The sequence below is a fragment of the Micromesistius poutassou genome, assembly GCF_964030765.1.
Source record: "Micromesistius poutassou genome assembly, chromosome: 18".
NCBI lineage: Eukaryota > Metazoa > Chordata > Actinopteri > Gadiformes > Gadidae > Micromesistius > Micromesistius poutassou.
In genome coordinates this window covers 12,732,439-12,759,428 of record NC_140288.1, presented here as the reverse complement: position 1 = coordinate 12,759,428, position 26,990 = coordinate 12,732,439, and the positions used below count along the sequence as shown (strand labels likewise).

At 49.7% G+C, this 26,990-nt stretch overlaps 1 protein-coding gene across 3 annotated transcripts; it reads right to left on the bottom strand.

The window, feature by feature from the left end:
* Nucleotides 1-11: 11 nt before the first annotated feature.
* Nucleotides 12-25,082, bottom strand: pacsin2 (protein kinase C and casein kinase substrate in neurons 2). Of its 3 annotated transcripts, XM_084482700.1 has the most exons (12): nucleotides 24,984-25,082; nucleotides 14,178-14,270; nucleotides 13,775-13,931; nucleotides 12,918-13,153; nucleotides 10,828-10,977; nucleotides 10,038-10,213; nucleotides 8,984-9,104; nucleotides 8,299-8,346; nucleotides 6,010-6,140; nucleotides 3,514-3,687; nucleotides 2,072-2,256; nucleotides 12-1,917 (listed from the first exon to the last, which is right to left on the bottom strand). In XM_084482700.1, the coding sequence occupies exons 2-12, from the start codon at nucleotides 14,232-14,234 to the stop codon at nucleotides 1,805-1,807; spliced, it is 1,548 nt and encodes a 515-aa protein (XP_084338826.1). In that variant the 5' UTR covers nucleotides 14,235-14,270; nucleotides 24,984-25,082; the 3' UTR covers nucleotides 12-1,804. The 3 variants fall into 3 exon arrangements, with proteins under 3 accessions (XP_084338826.1, XP_084338828.1, XP_084338827.1); XM_084482702.1 differs by lacking the exon at nucleotides 3,514-3,687; XM_084482701.1 differs by lacking the exon at nucleotides 8,299-8,346.
* Between the last annotated feature and the right edge of the window lie 1,908 nt (nucleotides 25,083-26,990).

The window sequence follows — 26,990 nt, the reverse complement described above, 5'->3', positions numbered from 1 at the left end:
AGGACAAGAAACATACTCGTTACATTTATTTATATGTTGCGGTACAACATTGACAAACCGAAGTTGTGCAAGTAAAGCGTAGCCGTGCTCTGCAGACAGCTGGACACCTCCTCTCCGTCTCAGTATCTAAAAACAAACGACTGCAATTCCTACCGCAGTGAAAGGCATCAAATGAAGATCATGTTTCTAACTATTGGTTTGCAATCAATGTCAACAGTTCTGAAGCCAAAATAATTGAAGAATCAGTACAACGAACCAATGATGCTGATCAAAGACTTTAGGCGGTTCCACCTGATCAATATATACACCTGTTATTCTATATCAGAGAACATTAAGGGAATTTGAAATATCTGTCCATATAGTCGGGCAGTATCAGGCAATCAATTCGATCAGAATTGTGACCATGTGCGAAATATAAGAAAAAATAACATTTATAAAAATAAATTCATGAGGCATTTGTAATAAAACATTGATTTTACAAATTGATTTTCTGATCACAGCATTCCAACAGTGGAGTCGAAACAAAAGCACTTTCGGCATATCTTAAATTAAGTCTTCAATCTCTGAACCAATGTGACCTGATCTTGTTTGGATCATAGAATTCTACGCTATTTACAGTCGAGCCCACAGCCTCAGCTCCCCAGGCACGTGGCAAACCTTGCAAGACTTGAATTGTAACATTTCTAAAATAATAATAACAATAATGCAGTTTCTAGAAGATTCCTCGTGTCTTGGCCTTTTGACGTCCAGTGCAACAACAAACATGGGGCGATTCAAGTGAGAAGAATGACGAGGTCGTGAGAGGAGAGGTGGTGACGGGTTTAAGAGGGATTAAACAAACTGATAAAATGGGGTTGGAGCCAGACACTCCAGCAGGTTTGGTATGGGGGGAATTGAACCTAGTTTTACTAGAAGTGTAGCAGAAGACGGCTGAAACACAACTTCAGAACACAATGAGGATTAAATAAAAAAAAGGTACAATCAAGAGGCGCCAATGACACGAATCGGTGAGTGTACATTCAGTGGTGATTGGCCAGTGGCGGTGGGGAAACGATACGATTGGTTGTAGTTAAGGAAGACTCTTCTGGCCTCAGTAATTCATCGTTTATGGGCCCCTGTTGTGATGAAGACGTTCTAACCATCATCATCATCATCATCAGAAAACTCTAAATGCTTCTTGTATGAAGAACGTTCAACAAAAAACGCTCTGGGGAAATCTGATGGAATTGTTTCTGAGGCTGAATAAAAACAGATAATAGTGGATAAAACCAAAGCTCCTGATGAGAGGATCCTAACGACTGCAGTCCCAGTGTTTCTTCTTTTAAGCAATATATAAACTCACACTGTATTCTACTGCGAGAGTCCCAGGGGGGTACATGAACTCAGCGACGCTCCTGTAACAGCAAACGATGCCCTCCGGGACCCACGGAGGGCCTCCTCGTGACCTTTGACCTCCTGAGGTGCCTTGCAGCGTGTGTGGTGAACGTTTTGTTTCTCTGCTTTTGTACAGCGATTCTAAGACAGGAAAGGAAACAGCATCTGAACTCGTCCATATATCTTTTTTCTGTTTTGTGAACCCTCTCTTTCACTCTGACTCCAATCCTCTACTCCCCCTTTCTCCCCCACCCCGCCCTGCAGGGGTAGTAGGGTCCAAAAAAAATAATCATGGGGGGGGCCTTTTCAGCACCTCCTCCTCCATCTCTTCTGCTCAATGCTCTCTACTTCCCCCTCCGTCTCCTCTGCCCTCGGGTGGGGGTGAGGTGGTGGGGGTGAGGAGGTGGTGGTGGTGGTGGGGGGGGGGGGTCTAGGGGAGGTCCTCCACATAGTTGGCGGGGTACAGCCCCACCTGCCCGTCCTCCAGCCGTCCTTTGCACCAGCCCTGGTCGTCCTCACTGCCGATCTTAGTCAGCTGGTCTCCTGGGGAGGGGGGGAGGGACGACAGGTCATCACTGGGTACTCGGGTTTAGAGAGCTTGATAGAGGAGGTGGGAGGGTTAGGGGAGGAGGTAGGGTTATAGGTAGGGTTGCTGTGGTAACTGTTTCCGGGTGTTCCTACTATCGACTCCTCCCACCTGCTTTGAAGCTCAGCTCGTCCTGCTCCTGTCCCTCGTAGTCGTACAACGCCCGCACCGGCACCGAGATCTCGGGGGACGCCGGCGCCTCCGCCTCGAAGGGGTTGCCCTCCCCGTTGGTGGAGAAGGGGTTGGCGCCGCTGTCCTCGTCCGACCAATCAGGGGACTTCTCCGTGCTGCTGGCGCTGGGTGAGCACAAGACCAGAGGGCCAATCAGAGAGCTGATTCCAGTCCGTGTTTGAGATCGTGTTCAGAATACACCGGCAGCCCGATTCAGCCGAATGCAGAAGCAGCAACATGAGTAGAGTTAGAGAACCGGATATAGAAACAGAGCACCGAGTCAAGAGTCCAGGTACAACGCACACACACACAGCCACACACGCAAACAACAAAGCTGTCCAAACGCCGCCGCCCGGCTCCCCGGGGGAGGAACAAGGCAACGTGCTGAGGATGCAGGCAGCCATTTTGAAAGAACCAACACACAGAACAAACAAACGAACAAATAGAACTGCACTGATGCACCTGCAAGAGCTTCGAAGGAGACACATGTACGATGCTGACCACAAAACAACACAACAGTTTCCAAAACGAACAGGGAGGATATATGAAGCATGAGCGCAGCTGATAGTCGGGTGTGTATTTATCCACTAGAGGGTGCCAGACACACACCAATAAGCACCGGCACTATCTGAGGAGGACTGAAGGACATTGAACAAAACAAGCAGCGCACCAGGAGATCATTACCGGTCAGATCGGGGTTCTACCCATAGAGCTCTGGGTACATCTCATCAATCAATGAAGAAGCTGTTGATGTTCTGTTGACAGGAGGCGGGCTTAAACCTTCCTCACCTGTCTTCAGATAATATTTGAACTGCTTAAACCGTTCAAAAGGTGCAATCAAAGCACTCACTGGACAAATGATTGAGAATTTGAACCAAACTTCTCTAATAATAAATCAAGATAAATTTGAGTGAATTATTATTTTATCAGAAATGTTCAAAGTTCTATTGAGAACCCGATCCGACCATTAGAACCAAAGGATTGATTTGTTTTTATTATCAAAGCAGACGCATGCGCACGTGATCACATGAAGTATCAGCTTTGGGGGAGGTAGGGATGGTGGGTGGGGTGGGGGGGGGGGGGGGGGGAACAGGTTGGGGTTTGGATGCAACAGTGTTTCAAGACCATGCAGAACAAACACCTGTGTGTGTGTGTGTGTGTGTGTGTAAACAGGGACAGATGAGAATGACAATGGAGAGCAAACGAGACAACCCGCGGACGAGAGAGAGAGCGACAGAACGCGCTGAAGACGAAGGGAGGATGAAGAGGGGAGGAAGAGGAGCAACTTCTCTTCTGCTGAAGAACGACAGAACAGAAGGGGGAGAGGAGGGGGGAGGGAGGGGGGGGAGGGGAGGCGAGGGGGGGGGATTCCTGTCACCAACGTTTTCACATCCTCTTTCTCCACCGTGATGCGATTCTCCTCGCTCTTCGTCTCCTTCACCTCCTGCTCCTCCTCCATCTCCTCCTCCTCCTCCTCCTGCTCCTCCTCTAGCCCCTCATCCTCATCCTCAAAGGGGTTCGACCCCGCCGGCGCCGTCTTAACGGGCGCGCTCAGACTGACAGGAGACAGCGGCGTGAGGATGAGAGACACGAGTACACAACACACTCAGAACAACAATACAGAACACAGACACACAGCGAATCTCACACTCAGAACACACACACACACACACACACACACACACACACACACACACACACACACACACACACACACACACACACACACACACACACACACACACACACACACACACACACACACACACACACACACACACAGGACACAGAACACACACATACTCATAGAAGAATACACATAGAAATACAAACACACACATGCACAGACACACACACACATACACAAACTCATAGAATACACAAAGACACACACACAGAAATAAAAACACACACACACTTACCGAATACACACACAGAAATACAAACACACTTACAGAATACACACACAGAAATACAAACGCACACACAAAAGAAAGACAGCAGACAAAGACGAAAGAAAGCAGAGCGTGGCAGGAACTCATCTCAGGTGAGTCCCGACCTGAGCTCTGACTGCTGTGGGGGGTTAGGAGTGACGAGGAGTTCTGGAACAGTTCTCGAACACATCATGTGTTCAACATGTACAGACGGCGGTATACACGCGGACAACATAGTGTGCACCGAATAAGCAGCATCAACCCAAAAACACCTATTACGCAAGGAGCAAACACTAATCATTAAATCATACCCACAATGCAATGCGGGGCAGAACGTGTTGCCACAGAGGTCACGTGACGCGGTGTCGTCGGGTGCAACACATTCTGCTAAACCACTAGAGCTCAAGGGCTCGGTAATGTTAAACAGACAAAGTGCAGATAAGGAGTACGGCCACAGACCTCACAACCAAAGGACTACTGAACACACAGCGCTCTTTGTAGCACTGAGAGACAGAGCGCATGTGTTTGAACAGGCTTTGTGTGCTCTTAAGGAGGTGAAGGGAAGAGAGGGAACAGGGGTCGAGTTAAAGAGGGAACTAGCCCTAGGATAGGATCATAGGTGGGAATCAAACCTGAACACCCCCTTCTATGTTCTGACATGTGATTCCTTCCGTTGGTGAGGGAGGTTAGGTTCGTGTTATTCTGAGCCTGCCGTGCCGGTGTCAGTACAGGAGGGCGGCGCTACGGAGCCACCAGAGGAATGCCAGCATGTCGATAAATAAATATTACTCCCAGTCCCCGCTATGCGCCGACTGGAGGAGCTCCACCGGCTCCTTGTCCGCGTGCAGACGAGAAGAGCCAGCACTTAGCTGAGGGAGGTTAACAGTCCTGTTGTAGGTTCTCTAGGTTCAGGTCGATATTCACCCAGCCCTGCTGCGCTGGGGAGCTCGTACTTTAACACACCTACTGCACCCTGGAGCACCGTGACCCCCCACATCGCTGGGGTGAATTCTGGGGAAAAATTTGCTTTGGAATCTAAATCTATGCATGGATCCTGTCCCTATTCTTCCAGACTCCACCCAACAGCTTTCTCCTTAACATTCTTACATTGAACTGTAGGCAACTTTATGAAAAAGGTACAATATGCAAGATGTGCGTTTTCAAGCTAGCGCCAGTCTAAATTTAGTCACACCCACTCCTCCCCCCTCCTCTCTGCAAACCCGCCCTCCCCCTCAGAGAGCAGGGCTCACCTGAAGAGGTTTCTGTGCGCTGCTCAGAGCCAGAGACAGAGACACACCGAGCCCTGCAGCCTCAGAGAGGTCTCTGCATGAAACAATATGTTTATATCTCACACTAGAACATTTTGCATATTGTACCTTCAATTCTAATTCAAAAGGCCATGTTGGCATACGCAGCAAACATCTAACATCTGATTAGATGCAGCGAACATCTAATCTCCCAGAAGGTCTGAAGCGGTCTGCGATCGTGTGTAAGAACCTTGTGTCAGAGCCTCCCACAGGATCATGAAGGGTTGAGCCTGCGTTCAACAGAAAGCTTCACAACATATCATTCACCCCTGGTTTAGGAGGTGGGATGGTTAGAGTGCAGCACCTCTGTTTGAGTGGTCCTCACCATGGGGGGCCGGCATGGTCTGCCCAGTATGGGGCTGGGTATGTGAGCGTAGAGGTGTTGTAAAAGTGTGTGTAGACATTTCTAACTCTTCTTCTTCTTCTTGTGCTTGTGTATGTGTGCGTTTGCGTGTGCATGTGCATGTGCGTGTGCACATGGAAGGCCAACACTAGACCTCATTGTAGAATTAATTAAAATCAACGTCAAATAGGGCGTATAACATCCCACTATGTGGAGGCTGTATCAGGTGTTTCATCCACATTCAATTTGTGTGTGCGTGCGTGCGTGTGTGTGTGTCCCTCTCTCTCTCTCTACCTGCTGGTCTTGACCGGCCCCACCGGCTGGTCCGAGCCAGTCTGGTTGATCCCGGTCAGCATCACGCCATCCGTCGGCTTCTTCTTGGTCTCCCTGCGGCTCAGCGTCCGGTTTAGGTCCACCGACCAGGCCTGGGGAGAACAGAGGTCAGGGGTCAGGGGTCAGCACAAGACTCAGGGCGGGGCCAGCGGCGTGCTGGGTCTTTAGGGGGGAGGTATAGTTCTGGGTCCATTAGCCCTCTCTCGTAAGTCTTGGTCTCTCATGGACCATTTTGTAAAACTTTTGGTTTGGGTCACTTGCACATTTTCCGTATTTTCACCGTACTTTTGGCGTTTATTCTTTTGTACTTAAATCGAATTTGTTTTCTATTATCTTTAGATGATCAACAAAGAGATCAAATGATAACATCAGGGGGAGAGGGGGGAGGGGGGGGGCGATACCCGGACATGGAGACCCACTGCATAGCTACCAGCGGCTCTCCGACACAGAAGTATACATCCTCCTTTAAGACATGTGAAGAGACACCACAGGCATGTGCAACACAAGGCGCCCCCCACCACACACACACACACACACACACACACACACACACACACACACACACACACACACACACACACACACACACACACACACACACACACACACACACACACACACACACACACACTTCTGCTTCTCCACGCAGGCCCACTGGTTCAACATGTGGTGGACCTGGCAGAGCACAGAGCACGTCTCCCAGAGTTTACATCTGAGCAGTGGAGGGAAACAGTTTTAAGGCAGAGGGCAGTCCTTTATATAGAACAGGCCTGGAAGACGGAGAAGGAGGAGAACAAGGCAGCACACCCAGGCTGCACACCCAGGCAGCTGACCCAGGGACGTGACCTCGGCCAGGGGCTGAGTGGGGTGCGTCAAGTGCGTTGGGTTAAGACCGGATCGTCGGGTCAGGATCGTCTCGACTCTAGCAGGTAGGGTGTTGGCCTGCCAGCCAAAAGGCTCTGGGTTCAAACCCCAGTTCCACAGCCTAGCTCCCAGAGCAAGAGGCCCTGACCCGAACAGCCCCTCAGCATCCACCGCCGTTCGCTCTGATGTTGGTGAGGTCCACTCTGAGGCAGAGCAGGACAGAGCTGACAGTATTATGCCGCTTTTCCACCGCCAGTACCAGCTCGACTCGACACGGCTTTTTTGTGTTTCCATTGGCAAAAAAAGTACCTAGTACCTGGTACCTAGTACCAGGTACCAGTACTAGGTACTTTTTTTTTGTACTACCTCCGTCGAGGTTCCAAGCGAGCGGAGTAGGTACTTTTGTGTGACGTAAACAGGCTGCTGGTAACTGATTGGCCAGCGGCTGTAAATGGGAATAATCACTCCAAGTTAAGTTGTGGTTGGAGTCCACGAACCCGCTCCCGAGGGGGACACTGATCAGCGTTTCGCCGTGTGTGTCGCTCCTTTCCCGGGGCTAGAGTTAGGCTGCGCGTGGTTGTGTGTGTCGGGCGTGGTTGTGTGTGTCCGGCGTGGCTGGAGTCCACGGACCGGCTCCGGAGGATCAGCATTTCGCTGTTTTGTTTTAGTGTCGTTCCTTTCCCAGGGCTCGAGTTTCGCCTCCATCAATGTTAGCGTATGACAACAATAGACGCGCAGTCATTGCGCCATCATAACCTTTCCTGGGAATCAGGAAAAATCAAGGAATCGCGTCTCCCGTGATTAAAACCTGATGACGACCCGCCCATGGTGGAGAGGTTCTTTTCTACGACCCGCCCACATTGAAGAGGTACTTTTTTAGATGGAAACGCGCCTGGAACCGAGTCGAGTCGAGGCGAGTCGAGTCGAGTTGAGCTGATACTGTCGGTGGAAAAGCGGCATTAGTAAAGATAGGAAGAGCCTGGAGTCAAACACCAGCAGGTGTTAATGTGGACCATCTGGGGGGGGACTAAACCAACTCCTAAATATACACTTTGACGGCACTAGGGGACGTCATGTGACCCGACCACTACAGTCTACAGGGACCACAGAGAGGGGTCAGGAGGAGGGGGCAAGTTTGGAATCTAAGGGGTCAAAAGGTCAGGAATGAACTGGGGGGAGGGGTCGGTCGGGAATGCTAGCGATCAGGAAACGTCAGGCGGGACAGGAAGAGGTGACGTCACATGACCCAGTGACCAGAAGATCCCACCACGACCCCACTACCACAGGAAGAGGAAGTCACACAGGCACGGCAAAAAACACAGCAACCACCCACACACCCTCCCCCTCCCTTTGCTAGGGTGACGGTTCAGTCCGTGCTCAACTCACTACGACGGACCACCTCTTAGAGGAGCGGGGGGGGGCGGAGGCCACAGTCTGTCAGACAGGCGGGGGGGAGGATAAAACAATGGGTTAGTAAATTACCAATTATTAAAACGATAGAAATAAAACCACAAACCAGAATAGAGAGGGAGCTGGATTTAAATTTGGTGGTTGTGAACCGTTGTTATTTTTAACTCATCACATCTCCCGATATGTTAAGAAGAATCTATCGTGAGGAACAAGAGGGCGTCCAGCAGGATGCACTACAGTCTCCCAGTATCAGCTCCCAGCACTACAGCTCCCATAGCTACACCTCCACCCCTCCCATCACCAATCTAACCCTCCAACCAACCCTTGTCCCTCCCCCCCCAGGCCGCAATTTTTTTTTTCCCCAAACAGGTTTACCTATTCTCGCCTCTGATTGGTTAGAAGGGCTCCCCTTTAGATTGTGTTTCGATTAGTCCTAGCTGTTTGCGGGAATTTATAGTTATGGTTAGGGTTAGGGTTATGGTTATGGTTATGGTTAACCCTTACCCAAACCCTAACCATAACCAATCGGAGGAGAGCCATTCTAACCAATCAGGAGGCGAGAAAAGGTAAACCTGTTTAGGAAAAAAAAAAATTGCCCCAGGCCGGGTCCTGCTGCCCCGCCCAGCCCCGCCCCGCTCCCGTCTCCCCCCCAGGCCGGTACCTCAAACTGGGGCCAGTTCATGGGCATGCCGGGGCCGTGGTTGGAGCGGAACCACTTGAGGTCCTCTTCAGCGTCGGCGGCCGTCAGCGTGTCCTGGAGGTTGTGGTAGACCGTCTGGAACCTGAAGGGGGAGAGAGAGGGTCAGGAGGGAGAGGGTCAGGAGGGAGAGGGGGAGGAGGGAGAGGGTCAGGAGGGAGAGGGTGAGGAGGGAGAGGGTGAGGAGGGAGAGGGTCAGGAGAGAGAGGGTCAGGAGGGAGAGGGTGAGGAGGGAGAGGGTGAGGAGGGAGAGGGTCAGGAGGGAGAGGGTCAGGAGGGAGAGGGTCAGGAGGGAGAGGGGGGGGAGGGAGAGGGTGAGGAGGGAGAGGGTGAGGAGGGAGAGGGTGAGGAGGGAGAGGGTCAGGAGGGAGAGGGGGGGGAGGGAGAGGGTGAGGAGGGAGAGGGTCAGGAGGGAGAGGGTCAGGAGGGAGAGGGTGAGGAGGGAGAGGGTCAGGAGGGAGAGGGGGGGGAGGGAGAGGGTGAGGAGGGAGAGGGTGAGGAGGGAGAGGGTGAGGAGGGAGAGGGTGAGGAGGGAGAGGGTGAGGAGGGAGAGGGTCAGGAGGGAGAGGGTGAGGAGGGAGAGGGTCAGGAGGGAGAGGGTCAGGAGGGAGAGGGTCAGGAGGGAGAGGGGGAGGGATTCAGCCAGGGGGAGGGGGAGGGAGAGGGGGAGGGGTTCTGCCCAGTCAGGAGATGGGTTAGATGCTGGTTAGATGCTGGGGTGAGAGGGGGCCGGTCGTGTTGTTCCAAAACAAAGACAACAGAGTCCCTAATGGACCTCGTTAAGGAGCTGCTAACGAGGTTGTGGAGGAGCAGGAGGAGCTAGGAGCTGTTCCACTCCACAGCCATCTATTGTTAATGATAAGAGGCTTCTACCTTCACCCCCAAACGTCCCTGTGGGCAGACCAACCAGGCCTGGAACTCACTGCTCACTTTTAACAGACAGCTGGCTCTGTACGGTCGGATTGGTGGAGAGCATGTGGGGTCTGAGCTGTGATTGGTGGATGGTGTGGGGTCTGACCTGTGATTGGAGGATAGGTCGAGGTGCTGTTTGACTTCCAGTAGCAGCTCTCTGAAGAAGGAGATGCGTTTGCCCTCAAACTGCTGCCACTGCTCGAACACCTGCTCCATGTTCTCCATGTACTGCGGCGTCACCTTGTCCAGCTCGTCCAGGGACTTCTCGTAGCGCTCCTGGGTCTGGAGGGAGCAAACCAGAACAGACCGGATCAGACCAGAGCAAACCGAACCGGATTAAACCAGAACAGACCGGATCAAACCGGACCGGATCAGACCAGAACGGACCGGATCAAACTGAATCAAACAAGGATCAGAGAAAGAGTCAAACTAAATGTCTGTTGACTTCTCTCTGTGGACATGGATTAAACATTAGGAATAGAGTATATACACATGTTTTTATACTGCTATTATACACACAGAACCTAAAGAATGGAGTCCTAATCTGTACCGAACCACCGTACTGCAATCACTGCATCATAGAAAGGAGAAGGAAATTGTTCCTGTCCAACTTTTACAGACAAATTATCAGCTCAAACCACATCTGCCGTAACTACAAATGTTTCACGTACGCTGAAATTTGTGCAAAGCTAAACCCAACATCACCTGAAACTAATGACAGCCAATCAGAACACAGAAGCGGGAATAACCTTTGACCTGATAGGGCACTGGTGTAGCCAGCGGTATGATCCGTCAGTGCCAGTAATACCACAAGAACACTACAAGACAGTCCCCAGGTGAGAGCCAATCAGACACGCCTCAGGTACAGTGTTGTACCGAGCAGGTGGTCTCCTCACCTTCTCTGTCTCCTGCTGGCTCTTCTCCACCTTGTCCTGAAGCTTCTTCTGGGCTTCGGCGTTGTTCTCCATCTTGCCCGTGTTCTCCCGGCTGGTGGCCAGCTTCTCCTCCTTACAGGCTGCGTGATGTGCCTTCTTCATCGTCTCCACCTGTAGGGTCAGCAGGGTCATCATCAGTAACCCCTCCTCATCCTCACCTACACGTGATCATCAGCGTCTCAGATCATCACTAAGCTGGTCGCTGTGAATTCTTATATTCTGATCATCAAACGGCAAAGGAAAGAGCAAAGCAAGGAAAGAGAAAAGCTTCTTCTACCGGGCGATCTGGGAGGCTTGAACTTGTTGTATTGTAGTTTGCATACAGGTTATTGCAGGGGGACATTTGTGTGATTGGTACGATGCAAACAAGTCTGATGGGAGAGCGAGGAGCCTGATGGAAGCAACCTGTAGGCTTCCTTGATCCAAGAGGTCTACCTCGACTTCATTGTCAAACTGACTTAATTTATACCCAAGATACCCTTTGGATGACAGTGTCTCCTAAAAGGCTCAAAGTTCTGTTGCCTATGGCTCAGTGGTCACGGCTGCTAGCGTCATGAGCTCTGCCTCCAGACAGCGAGCATTCACTGACTTACTGTGCAATCATTTGTCATTTTATGGATACATATTGAATGAATACATTGGTGTGTCTAAAAAGGCCCCAGTGTTTCTCATGTAAGGCATGGCAAAGTTCAAGTTGGTGACTAGGTAACAGTCCATAACAGTCCATCTTATTTTGCATAGGATTTTACATTTCTACGTCTCTCTCGCGTCTTCACAAGATGGCTTCACCAACAACAGACCCCACAATGCCTTCTGATTACGAGCCCTACACCCCAACATAAACTCCTACACCCGTTCTTTGGACGTAGGCGTTCACTGTAGACGTCTACTCCCAACAAGAAAAAGGTCCAGTCGGGATTCGAACCTAGGGCCTTCCTGCTGTCAGGCATCAGTGCTAGACCCTCTATGCCACCAGAAATACCCACAGACAGCGAGGAACCTCATAATAAACGGTTTGACCAAAACCAAGACCATCCCAGAATATGGTTTCTATTGTTCCTTTAAGGAGATAGCGGGGTGTGTACTACGGACGCCGAGAGAAGTGAAGGCTGTGGCAGCTCTGCTGTGTGGAGGTCGTCATGGAGTAGAGAAAATAAACACAGACAATACGTTGAGTCAGGAGCATGAAGTCAGGCGCACGGAGGGGCGGTGAGCTGGATAATCACTGGCTGAGGCTCTCCTCAGGCGTATGAACACAGAGTTATACTCAGAGTTAGAATTTCTGAGCTAGCATCATTTGGTATTACAGTTGTGTCAATGTTGTTGGGGATCTTCATTGGCCTAATGCCCATGTTACTGGGGCCTAATGTAACATAATGCCCATGTTACTGGGGCCTTCCAATACAAAGAGCTTTCACATTTCATGTCTAAGGAACACAACATACAAAAGTAGGTGTAATGAAAGATTTCATGATCACATCAAAAAAACCATGGTACAATATCAAAATAAAACCTCCCAATGAGAAGTCAGCAGTTATCGGGGCCGGTTATACAAGTGGTTAGCGTGTTCTGGGTTAGAACCCCAACATTCTACCTGTAGGCATTCCTAACGCAAGACGCCCTCACCCCCACCTGCACCGACATATCGGTATACGTTTGTTTGTTACTGTAAGTCACTTTAGATTTGTTTGTTTTTTACTGTAAATCCCTTTGGATTAGTTTGTTACTCCCTTGTAAGTCCCTTTGCATTAATTACTTAAGTCCCTTTGCATTAGTTACTTAAGTCCATTTGCATTAGTTACTTAAGTCCCTTTGGATCAGTTACTTAAGTCCCTTTGGTTTAGTTTGTTACTTAAGTCCCTTTGGTTACAGCATGTGTTCCTCCCCACCCACCTCCTTGAGCTTCTTGTCCCAGGGCTTCTGTTTGTTACTTAAGTCCCTTTGGTTACAGCATGTGTTCCTCCCCACCCACCTCCTTGAGCTTCTTGTCCCAGGGCTTCTGTTTGTTACTTAAGTCCCTTTGGTTACAGCATGTGTTCCTCCCCACCCACCTCCTTGAGCTTCTTGGCCCAGGGCTTCTGGGCCTTGCGGAAGCCGTCCTCTGCCTCCTTGGTCTCCTTGTAGCCTCCGATCATCTGCTTGTGGTAGGCGTCACGCTGCCAGTTCTTCAGCTTCTCGAAGTCCTCGCCCATCAGCGCTGCCTTCACCTCCATGTGCAGGTCGCTCACCTTCTCCGCCTCTGTGCACAGCGCCCCCCAGGCCCGCTCCAGGGTCCCATACTGCGGCCCTAGGAACCCCACGTCAACACCAGGTCCAAGGTCAGTTCCACATCAACACCAGGTCAAAGGTCAGTTCCACATCAACACCAGGTCAAAGGTCAGTTCCACATCAACACCAGGTCCAAGGTCAGTTCCACATCAACACCAGGTCCAAGGTCAGTTCCACATCAACACCAGGTCAAAGGTCAGTTCCACATCAACACCAGGACAGGGTCAGGCCCCCACGCAGCCTGGTGACATGGAGAGCGGGGCCCCCGATGGCTCTACGGTACCGCTCTCCATCTGATCCACAGAGAGACGGAGACATGGAGGCCGTGGCCCCCCATGTCTCCATGGTAACACTCTGAATCAGATCCACAGAGGACAGACGTTGTGGGGATGTGATTAACGACGTCGATTGTCTTCGTCTTCAATTCATAAAAGTATTCAGTTGTTCAAATGATCCAAAGACAACAAACGTAAACATGTATTGATTATAGAAATTATAATAATAATGTATAATACATACATAATACATGATAATCAATACAATAAATCGACTCATCGTTTTAATGCTAGAATAAATGGGTGGTTGTAGTATTGATTACTATCTGTGAGTGAGTGAGTGAGTGAGTGAGCGTGTGTCCTACCCTTCTCGATGAGCTGTCTCCAGCGCTTGGACCACTCGGTGAGCTGCTGGGCGTAGCCCTTCTCGATGCGTGCACGCTCGTGCAGGCAGGTCATCAGGTCGTTGCACAGACGGTTACCGTCGTCCACACGCTTCACCGTGCGCTTGTAGTTCCCCACCTGGTGGAGGAGACGCAGGGAGGGTGGAGGAGACGCAGGGAGGGGAGAGGAGACGTAGGGAGGGGAGAGGAGACGCAGGGAGGGGAGAGGAGACGCAGGGAGGGACAAACAGAGGGAGTGATGACAGACAGAGGGATGGATGACAGATCAGTGGATTGACAGACAGAGGGATGGATGACAGATCAGTGGATTGACAGACAAGGACAGAAGTTTGAACGGAGGTAGTAGAGTCTACGCAGGTCTCACCTCCCAGAAGCTGTCACTAGAGACGTCCGTCATCGAGTCAGTGTAGGAGCCCGACATCACTGCTGTTGCCCTGGGTTACCCTCTGTGTAGGGCCTGAGGACACACACACACACACAGGCTAGGGTTAGAGAGAGCATGTCGCCATCTTGAAAAAATCGGAGAAGATTCTCAGGAATAGATAAAGCCAGAAATCAATCAATCAATCAATCAATCAATCAATCACTCACTCACTCACACACACACACAAAATTATATTTGAAGCCAGGATGTTGTGGATAACTGGGGAGATTGGCGACTGGTCTGCTGCTAACAACATACACTGATATTATCCATCCTGCTCTTCAACCCAAAGCACAGAGCACAGGCTCCTGATAATACTGTTGAATACCAGACCCAGTGACCGAACAGCTGCCCTCGGCCTTAACCTATGAGATCACACAGGTCAACTCTGGGAAGGATGCCTCATTGAAATATTTATAGTTATAGTTATGATGAATATGGATTGTGTTCCGCAACGTCCCACGACAGATCTCTGGGCCTGTCAGGTGCTCACACATGTCAGCATTGCTCAGAAGGGGGGAATGAGGAAGTGAAACCAGAGCATCACAGACATGTTGTGGTGCAGGTGTGGGAACCAACAAGAGGGCCAGATCCTTCTACCCAGGATGCAACACACAAAGAAGACTCTAGAAAAACACACACACACACTCCATCCTCCCGGTGGTTGACCTGCAGACCCCTGCTGTTTCAACACAACCCTTCACACACACACACACACACACACACACACACACACACACACACACACACACACACACACACACACACACACACACACACACACACACACACACACACACACACACACACACACACACACACACACACACGCCACGGAGCAATGGGGGGGCGAGAGACTTATGGTACATAAGAGAGAAGAGAGAGGACTAGGGGGTAGGACAGAGGGCCACTGGGTTAATTAAGAGGCTTCCTTGAGTCCTACCTGCTCCTTCATGACATGAATATGAACCACTAGTCACTCTGCATTAGTGTGTCTGCTACACACACACACACACACACAGGAGGACAGAGACACTGAGCAAGGAAGAGAGAGAGAGCGTGATCTGGATGATAATGTGACCTGCAGGTGGGTCTATATCCGCTTCTGTGTGTGTGTGTGTGTGTGTGTGTGTGTGTGTGTGTGTGTGTGTGTGTGTGTGTGTGTGTGTGTGTGTGTGTGTGTGTGTGTGTGTGTGTGTGTGTGTGTGTGTCCAGAGATCCACAGTGGGGGGGGGGGGCTTCCGTTAGATCTTGGCCTGGCATCAGACCCGGGAGCTCAGGCACAAGGACAGGCAGTGTTCTCCTCCTTCCCCCCCTGTGGCTCCTCCACATCCTTCATGCTCCTCCATCCTCCCGCACCCTACTGCTCTTACTCTGCCCATCACTCACACACACACACACACACACACACACTTGAGTAATAGTGCGAGGGTTGTTGTGAGGCGTTTGTGTGTGTGTGTGTGTGTGTGTGTGTGTGTGTGTGTGTGTGTGTGTGTGTGTGTGTGTGTGTGTGTGTGTGTGTGTGTGGTAAAAACGAATCATCCGAATCAATCAGCTCCCATCAACTTTCACAACACTGGAATCCATGACTGTGTTCAGACCTGCCGTCGACACCAGGAGACACTCAAACCTGATGCAACAGCAAACAGTACAGACTGAACCCAGGAACATTAGGTCTGCTACTAGGGGTGTAACGACACACTAAAGTCACGGTTCGGTACGTACCTCGGTGTCACAGTTCGGTGTGTTTTCGGTACAGCAGTTTTTATTATTTTATTAAACAATTTGATTTTGATTTGATTTATTAAATTGTATCAAACAAATGCCTTACACAAATGAAAAGACATCAATATAAATACAATTGAGGATAAAAAACACAATAAAGTCCAGGACTTATTTCCATTGTGGTCCTCAACACAAAACATCAGGACAAGACAAGACACTAACAGAGTGTGATGTGTAAAAACATAATTCAAAAAAATATATATATATATATATAATTTTTTATATATATATATTCTCTGTACGTACCGAAATGAAACGTGCATCGAACCGTTAGACCCGTACCGAAATATTTTGGTTTGAATACACGTATCGTTACACCCTTATCTGCTACTACTGTCAACTCACTCTGCAGACGCTGTTAGATACAGAGGACCCCACATACAGGGGAGTCTGTAAGATGTTATATACAGGGGACCCCACATATAGACCAGCAGTGATACACTTATCCATAGTTTCCACATCCATAATCCTCCAAATGTGTCTATATGCGCATACAGTTGGGCGGTGTAACGTATCTGCGTACAGTATGCAGGCTCCTACATCCGCTCATGTGGATCTGGGACGAGGAGAGCTGAGGGCTACGATGAGTCTGGCACATGTTTCTGCCAGCTGTCTCCAGACCTCACCCTACATATCGCCACAAATACATCCAGGGCTACTGAAAAAGGGCACAGCACGGCGGGTTCTATCTATGAATTCAACACATCAAAACACAGCAGAAAATGAAACACAACGGGGGGGAACGCACACCACACGGTGATGCCTTCCTGCCCGACCGCAAATAACTCAGATCAAAGTCCTGTTCTGGAAACATTGAGAATCTGCAGCAGGGAGGCTGATGAGCAGAGTACAGATGTAGACTCAGAGAAGCCTTCTTTTATGGGCAAGACCAGGTGGAAGAAGTCTCCCACTACAGAAAAACGCACAACAACCAAACTCATTCACTCACTCACTCACTCACTCACAGCATGGTGGAGTGACTTCTACAGCTGAGCGCAGGACAGAGTAGCGGCTGTAGAAAGGTACTGTGTATCTGAATGTACTGAGTTTACACAGTGACTAAATACAGTAGTAGTAGTAGTAGTAGTAGCCATTGGCCAATCACCCCAGATAACAGCCCTATCCCAAGAACCCATTCGCCTCTGGCCCAGTTACAACCAGCCTCCGTTCTGTGTTATCAAGCAGCTCTGTGAAAGCTGAAATCACGAAGGGATTTGAGCTGATGTCCTTGGTACGGTGTTTAACCACAGAGCGGGTCTGATACCACTGAGACCGTACGATGATGTTAGCCCAGTTCAACTCAGAGTACTGAGTTGAATGACTGGAGGACTGGAGTCCATCAGCCAATAGCTGATGAACTCCAGTCAATAGCGTAACAGCTGGAGGGCCATGTGACACAGCCTGCTGCTCAGGCCGTGAAATCAGAACCAGCGAGTGAAATTAGGAATTAAGAACAAGGAACTGAAATAGGGGACACGACTCCTGAGTAAGTAGCTGGAGTCCACTGCACAAAAAAGGGTTTGACATTTCAAAATAGTGACATGTCTGAAGTTGGGTTTCTTAAACTAAAAGGCAGTACCATACCGAATCAGTCCAGCAAAGCTCAGAGCCAACCTGACCAAAGCAGATTGGTTTTGATCAACATTATTTGGGATGAGATTTGAGTCTATAAAGTTTGTTGTAAACTGTTCCGTGTGTTGTTGACGTAGCATCCAATTACACAAAGCTCTGTTCACTTGGCATCCATGTTGTATGTGTACTGGACGGTGTTTTATAAATGAACATCCACACAACCAAATGGCGGTAAACCAACGTAATTTAACCAGCGGGCGCGGCACAGATGGATATTGTTTACAACTCAACTGAAGCGAATCAAACCCTGGGAGGATTGCTTACTTAAGCCAGACACCGCCTCTGTCTTCAGTTATACACTGACTCGAAATAAGAACTTAAAATCTCCAAGAATAGCATCAGGTCGGATGTGGAGCAGCATGGTAACTTGAGCTGCAGCCGCCCTGCGACCGGTCCCAAATATACACCACCCTGATATACACCACCCTAATACACCAAACATGACCAGACGAAACAGAGTTATGAAGAGGAGGATTTGGTGGAGGCACCTAGACCATGGCCCACGGCCGTCTGGCCAGGTGGGCTGAGGGACGGGCTCTACAGCCTGGGGTAATGAGGGGTGGCCGGCCTGGAGCTCTACAGCCTGGGGTAATGAGGGGTGGCCGGCCTGGAGCTCTACAGCCTGGGGTAATGGGGGGTGGCCGGCCTGGAGCTCTACAGCCTGGGGTAATGAGGGGTGGCCGGCCTGGAGCTCTACAGCCTGGGGTAATGAGGGGTGGCCGGCCTGGAGCTCTACAGCCTGGGGTAATGGGGGGTGGCCGGCCTGGAGCTCTACAGCCTGGGGTAATGAGGGGTGGCCGGCCTGGAGCTCTACAGCCTGGGGTAATGAGGGGTGGCCGGCCTGGAGCTCTACAGCCTGGGGTAATGAGGGGTGGCCGGCCTGGAGCTCTACAGCCTGGGGTAATGAGGGGTGGCCGGCCTGGAGCTCTACAGCCTGGGGTAATGAGGGGTGGCCGGCCTGGAGCTCTACAGCCTGGGGTAATGGGGGGTGGCCGGCCTGGAGCTCTACAGCCTGGGGTAATGGGGGGTGGCCGGCCTGGAGCTCTACAGCCTGGGGTAATGAGGGGTGGCCGGCCTGGAGCTCTACAGCCTGGGGTAATGAGGGGTGGCCGGCCTGGAGCTCTACAGCCTGGGGTAATGAGGGGTGGCCGGCCTGGAGCTCTACAGCCTGGGGTAATGAGGGGTGGCTGGACTGGAGCTCTGAGCATCAGCAGGAGGTTGTGGGGTCGAGGCTGTGGTTGCTTGACAGCAGAATATGGCTGGAGAGACCTTGAATCGAAGGCTGTAAACGGCCGCTCATTTAAGGCTTGAAATACCTGAACAGGTCCGTAAACTACACAGATTCAAGGCTGTAAAGGAACTGAAATCAAAGCCTGAAATCGGGAAGCAAGAAATACCAAAAAATGATCAACAAACACATGGTCCAAATCTCAGCGAGTATTCCAGTCCTCATTTTGTATCGTTTCTGTCTGCGATAGAACTGCTGCCCTCCTGCTGTTCACCTGGACACACAGGGCTCAAACCAGCGACTGCTTCTCTAGCTCACTGCGTCACTCCCCTCCTACACAGCGTGAAGAAGATCTTTTGAATATCCAATATCTTCGTAAAGAAATGCATTATGTTCAAACACCACAAGCTGCTATTGAGATATGTGATTTCTCAATACCATACTAGCTCAGTAGCGCTAGGCTGCCCGACATTCCCCTTCAGTCTTGATGTCTGGTGTTCCTGGTAATATATGGTCATTACTGTAAATGCATGGGGAACTCAGCTACCTGATGTTGGCCAACAAATCTTTATTATCAAGGCTGAAAGTTGGCAACGACAAAGATTCAAGGCTGTAAAGACAGCCTTGAAATCAAGGCCAGAAGGTCTCAGGCACCTTGAGTTTAAGGCTGTGAAGACATTGAAATCAAGGCCAGAAAGCCTCAGACACCTTGAGTTCAAGGCTGAAGAGCAGGGCTCATGTTCTTGTTCATGGAGAGCGACGGAGCAGGGGGAGGAAGGAGAGAGTGAGCTAGCTAAAACTGAGATGCCCCCCCCCTGTCTATCACTAGCCCATGAAGGGTATTTGGTTCCTGGTTCTGTTGGGGAAGAGAGAGGGAGGGAATGACAGCAAGGGAGACTAAAGATCATGACGAGGGGGACACTTTGACCTTTACCCCCCGGCTGTGTATAGAGGATTGATCCTATATCTATCTATCTATCGAGAGAGAGAGAGAAATGGACAGACAACAGCAATCCAACCCTGAGGGCAGTATGAGGGAGGGCACACAGACAGCATCACGTCCGCTACCCTGTGTATTTGGGTGTAATAACATCTAGTCTTTATTTTTAGAGGACGCTTATTCAAAGCGGCTCGCAGGGTATTGAGGTACAGGAGCAGGCAGGCGTGGCCACCTGTCTCCAGGTTGTAAAATAGAAAAACCATTGATGGACACCTCATATTTATAGAGGGGTAAGTCATGTGAGTCTCTAAGGAGTCATGCAGAGACATTAAAAAGATGGTTTGGTTTTATTAATTTTAGCGTTAAACCACCTTGTGGAGGAGAGAGCGGGGTTAGAAAACTGTCCACTTCAAAATCACTTAAGAGACCATTTATTTCCGATCAGGCATCATGACGCCGGGGGATATCATTCTGTGTAAGAAAAGATATTCCTTTAGAACAGACCTTCCATTTACTCTCATTCTTAGCTACTTAAACATGAACACATGCTAGTGTGTCTCCACACTTCTTAATTAAACATGAAGAGCTTTAAGTGGATCTCCCTTCGTCTGGCCAGTGGTCAGGAACCAACAGCCCAGTTGCCTCAAAGATACTGGCCAGGAACCACTATAGGGATGCACCGATCCGACTTTTTCAGTTCCGATGCCGATGCTGGGGCCTTGCGTATCGGTCGGTACCCTATATCGATCCGATATCAGCACTTTTACATGCTGAGTCATAATCGGGTAACTAAACAAATACCTCAACAGGACTAAATCAGATAAGAACACCTAGATAAGTCGTTCAGACCGGTCTGGTCTCTACCTGCATGTAAACAGCATGTTTCGGAGTTCACGTTCTGCGCATGCTCAAAATCTTTTCCGGGGGCCATGAGCCGGAAGTAGAAGGAGACGGTATACGTGTTGTTGTTGTCGCCGTCGGAAAACGAGAAACGGCGATTTATTTGGCCGCGGGATCGCGCATGGCATGCATTCATTAAAGGTGGAAGCACACAGACACTACGCTTCGATTTCACCCAAGGCTGAATTAAAAGTACATGTTTTCCTAAATGTGGGTCATCAATGAGGTTGTAAAGTAGTAACTTCGGGCACATCTGTCAAAATAAACGTTTTATTCTTCCGACGTCTTTATTCATTCATTGTGCTGTGGCCGAACTGACGGGGGTATTCTCTGATATTATGAATCTTAAAGACCGCGTCGGGTTCTCCGACTCTCGGGTACTTCCACAACAAGTAAAGACTCGTAGTGTGGGTTAACTCGGCCATGGGGGAGAGGGAATTTGGGGAATGCCGTATACGGACGGGCGGCGGAGGGGCTGCTCTGCTGCTCCCGCTTCGCTGCGGGAGAAAGATGTTTTCAGTAGACAGCTGTAGCTGTCTACTGTAGCTGTAGCTGACACTGGTCAGGAACCGCCCCCAGCCCAGTGGCCCCAGAGCCACTGGTCAGACACCACCAGCCCAGTGCCCCCCCAGAGCCACTGGTCAGGAACCACCACCAGCCCAGTGGCCCCAGAGCCACTGGTCAGGAACCGCCCCCAGCCCAGTGGCCCCAGAGCCACTGGTCAGACACCACCAGCCCAGTGCCCCCCCAGAGCCACTGGTCAGGAACCACCACCAGCCCAGTGGCCCCAGAGCCACTGGTCAGGAACCACCACCAGCCCAGTGGCCCCAGAGCCACTGGTCAGGAAGCACCACCAGCCCAGTGCCCTCTCAGAGCCACTGGTCAGACACCACCAGCCCAGTGCCCCCCCAGAGCCACTGGTCTGGAACCACCAGCCCAGTGCCCTCTCAGAGCCACTGGTCAGGAACCACCACCAGCCCAGCGAGACTCGACCTTATGCACCTCTGGCCCTGAGACACCACCAAACACAACGCGTTGCCATGACACCAGGAAGAATAAAAACAACAGGCGGCCTGAAAAATGAGTTCTCCTTCCATGTTCTCATCCAATAATAGTCTGCTTATCTGGCCCTGGGCCGGGGGGCCGTGGAATCCACTCCATAATGGAGTTGGTTTCCATTTCCTTGCTTTGTTTCCCAGGGATGCTGAAGGTGGAGCAGGCTGGGCTGGACCAGAGGGGGTCGCAGCCCCACCTATCAGACCCTCACAGCAGGACAAGGGGTCCAATCCCCGCGCAGAAAGAATGAGGACAAATAGACCCAGAGTGGCGGAGCTCCAACGCTTGATATAGCGTCCCCTGTGACACACACACACACACACACACACACACACACACACACACACACACACACACACACACACACACACACACACACACACACACACACACACACACACACACACACACACACACACACACACACACAATTTGAGGTTATCAGTTTTCTCCGTGAGCGTGGAGGGGTCATGACCTTGACTTTCACTCCACTGCAGTGGGTCCCCCCCCCCCCCCACTGTGCCCGACAGGGGGCGGGGGCCGACAGCTGTATGGAGGTTTGCTGCATCGGCACAAAGCCAACCGGCTCTCTGTGTATACCTCCAGCATTCAAGAGGGAATGTTCCAGAACTCAGCCCGGTTTGGGGAGGGGAACCTCCAGTTTCAGGGCCTGGTGTCCTGGACATCGCTTCTGGACCTGGAACCCCGAGTTCTAGATCCCCAACCCGATGTTCTCTCGAACCTGCTTAAGTTCCAGAGCCCTGTAAGGGACTTAGCTTAGCTTAGTTTAGCTCAAGGTCCTGGAACATGAAGAGCTCCTATGGGACTGCTCTAGCCACATCATGGGTTAACAGCAGACCCAGAGTCAGCCATGGGACTGCTCTGTCGCCACATCATGGTTTAACAGCAAACCCAGGGTCAGTCTGAACCGGCTCCAGAGCATTAGGAACAACACAATGGGTTTGTTCCTCCTGATCATGGGGCCTCCAGAACATAATGAAGGGAAACACCGTCTGTTACGTGGTCCATGACCGGGGGGGATGGGGGGGGGGAGGGGGAGACCCTGACGTCACTCTCCAGAGACACATTCCAACATTCTCTGCTGTGGAACCTCCTCACCCACCACCACCTCTTCCACCCCACCACCTCTTCCACCACACCATCCGCTGCACTCCTACCCCGACGGAGCTTGGCACGGGCGGAGGAAAGATGAGAAACAGAGTCACTCCCTGGTCGCTCCACCTCCACCTCCAGGCTCTGATCTGTTACCGAAACCCGTCTCTCGCTCGCCCAGATAGAGAGCGAGAGCCCAGGCGCTAATCGCTCTAAACCTCGCCACAAAGTTCAGCTACAGCCTACAACGCAAGGTTGCCCTTCTGGGCTCTGGCGGTGTTCCGTGAGGTTTAGCTCCATCTTTAGGCTTTTATCCCCACCTGAACCTACGTCCAACATACAGACGTAACACTACTGTGACAATACACAGTAATTAAGACAGAACTGAGCTGTGTCACTACAGGCTGCATCAGGATTGGCTGTCTTAATCCCGGTTTGTTATGAGGTGCTGCAGAATCCAGAGTTTCACAAGAGAAAAACCAGCAGCTGTAGTGTTTGTGTTGTGTGTCAGTGATGTAAATGACTAACAATAAAATATATACGCACACAACCGTGGACCAGTGTTCTTTTAACAACGACAAAGCAAATGAGAAGTTGCAAACATATGATAACAGCTGCAAAGATAGCAGAAAATGAACTTTGTTTTGCAAAGTAAACACAGAAAGATTGTGTTGTTGTGGTTTCAGAGACTTGACCAAGGTCCCTGTTCATCTTTAAATGGGACTATTGTGATTTTCAGCCAATAAGATATCCTACTAAAACTATCTTATACCTCTGATACAGAACAAACAAAATGTATGTACCATTAAAATAAAGTCCTTTCAAACTTCCATCGCAATGCTTTCATACCTCAGCTATTGCTGCCACAAGAACGATTCAAAACAACATTAATATATAGAAATAAATAACCAGTAACACAGTCCATTAGCTCAGAAGAATGTAATCAGCGAGATCAGGCAGCCTTCATCTGACTGAATGAAACTCCCACCACACAAGGTCAAGCAAAGGCACTCAAAGGTACATTTAACGTGCATTCCAATTCAAACGTTGAGATGAGTTTTGAACCAAAACCAACAGCAAGGGACTGTTCCACACAACAGGGACATGAGTCCTGATAGCCCAACTCAAACACAGAGTAATCTTCCCCCTGACGTCTCAGTTCCACTCCTGATGGCGACAGGCTGATTATTGACTAACATTGACTAACGTTGACTAACGTTGACTAACGCTGAGGTTGGTCCAACAGTCAACACTTCCTTCCCTACACGCGTCCAACACATTCCTGGTGTCCCCGTGATGTCCCTCAGACATCCATGTGTCAATCAAACGTCTCATGGGACCGAATTAAAGATACTGTTGTTTACTTATTAGTGTTTTCAATGGAATCCATCGGGGTCACTTTGCATTCGGTTCGAAGTAAACTGAATAAACTGTTTGAACACGTAAGGAATAATCGGCAACACTAACAACACTAACTACTACGACTACTAACACTAACTACTGCTAACTAACCCGACCTGGACCGGGTAGAGTACCAACTAACCCAGTGGTCTGTAGTACTAACTAACCAGCCCCGCCCTTCAGTCCTCCAGAACGAGCAGATCATCAGAAAAGGCGAACGACTCAAACTAACTCACTAACTCACTAACTAACTTACTAACTTGACGCAGACTTTGTTAATTTATCGCTCCGGGTCCACGGATGAGGGATTAGAGCTCTGAGTCCCGGACTCTGAGCTCTAGGGGGTCCCGGGTCATGAGAGCCCCATACCAACTACTAATGACCAGCGGGTCTACATGTGGTTAACTCAACACCAGAACCACTGAACCAGGACCACAGATCAGGTTTAGTGGGTTTAGTTTGGACACAATAACTTAATAATAACCTAATAGACAGAATAACTTCCTAAAAACTGAACACAGATCGGTTCGCTCTCGGCCATAATGTCAGACCCACCGGCTAACCACTCTACCGTGAGTTAACTAACTTAACTAACCCTAACTCTAGATCCAGACCTGGTTCAAGTTGTCCTGAACCCCGAAACCCCCTCGGTGAACACCCACCCCCCTAAACCCGCTCGGTGAGCTCTTACCTGCGTCTGTTCCTCCGTGAGTCTTTACGGCGGAGGCGGAAGGATCTGCGTTCCTCTGACGCGGTGATGTGTCCGTTGTTTCCTGCTGGCCGCGCGGCCCCGCCGACAGGCACCGCAAGGGGGCGCGCCTAGTGACGTCACGTCCCGCCGGCAACACGGGGGGCGTGCCTAGTGACGTAATGTCCCGGAGTCACCGGGATACGCTTTAAGATCTGATGTGACTTGAGTCTGTTAGTTTTGATAAGAAGAACAAAAGGGAGGAGACTTCAAAACATGGTGGAGTTAGGAAACTGTTTAATATCGTCCTCGTTGGCATGGTAACATTGCACTTAAAATATGTTTTGTTTTTCAAGCACAGCACATAATCATTGAAATAGATGAATGAAAGTGACATGATTTAGTTAAAGACATTTAATATCTTCATTTGTATAGTTATGTTATATGTTTTAAACCGAACAATATGTATTCAAAAAGGACAGCACCAATAGTAATGTTTTAAAATGATACATCATTTAAATGCTAAACAGTGACACCTGTTAATTAAAAATATCATCGAACAGCCTTTAATAATGGTCAAGAGTATAAAAGGAGGACAAATATCAAGCCAGACATTTTAAAAGCAATGGCTTCCCTGGACATTCAGATCTTTCTCTCCAACCCGCGTGTCTGATGTGTGTGTCTGTGTGTGTCTGTGTGCGTGTGTAGTCGTCTCTGTGATGAAACAGGTGTACTATTTTAATACATTTTTAAAAGCTTAATCCTGTCTGGAGTCAATCCCACCCCTGGAAAGAGCTGACACGTGGAGAATCAATACTTGAAGGCCAGAATTGCACACAAACATGAACTTGAATTAGATTATTAGATTACGGGCTCAGAACTGTCAAGGTTACCCCGGCTGTGTTTCCGTGGTTACCACACACACAAATAAAGTTCTCTCTCTTCTTTTTTTTAATCCTAAAGCCTAACTAATTAGGTATGGTTTAATTATTAATCATTTTAACATTCTATTCATTGAAAAATTACATGTAATGTAAATTTTCAATTCTCAATTATTTATTTTTGAAAATGTTCATGAAATGTAAAGTAAAAAATAAATGAACATAATACAAAATAAGCGTTCACAAGATAAGGTCACAACAGGGGGGAAATATTTAAAACATATCTGAATTCCTGGTGCCAACAGAAACCGGGCAGCTGAGGTGACCTCATGGATTTTTGAGATTCCAAAGCATAGCATGAAGATATAGAAGCTGAGTTTACACATAATGCAAACAGATCTAGGATAAGCTGCAAGGATATTAAACAAATGCATGTCCTGCATCCACTGAACATGATGGAAACTGAAAAATAACATTTAGTCAATCAAAAAAAAAAAGCAGCCTCATAAAATCCATACTGTATTTTATAATGCCATATAAAAAGATACTTAATTTCTGTTCTATGGCCTTGTTAATTCAGCAATGTACCATAACACTTTCATGAAACGTCCACATAGTCTGTAGAAGGTTCTGCTATGATCACCATAGCTTCTGCCAATCACATTCTGGTTAGCCACAGCGGGCCTCGAGTCCTAATCATTAATCATGCATAGATTAACCGGCCGCAATCTCTCCTTGGCCCACGTTCTGACCTCCTGCTTCTCCTCGTCCTTCAGCATGCCCGCCAACTTCAAGCACTACCTGGGATTGGATCAGATACCATCCCAGCCCTTCTCCTATTGGACAGCCTGTCCCGGTCCTCTTCCTATTGGACGGCCCGTTCCAGCGCTGATTGGTCTTTAATGGCATGCTGTTGCATGGGGTCGCTGGAGGGGGGGTGGGGGGGGGGCAGCACCGGGCCCTTGTGTGTGCCTGGGCAGCTGTCAATAAAGTTTAGGAAAGCTCCATGAAACATGGAAGGGTATAAAAAAACGTGTCAAGCTTGACTCTTTTTCTTTAGTTTTCATTTTCCCTGGTCTAGAGCCATCCTGGACCACCGTAACGTTCACAGGAAGTCCTCCTAGGCGTC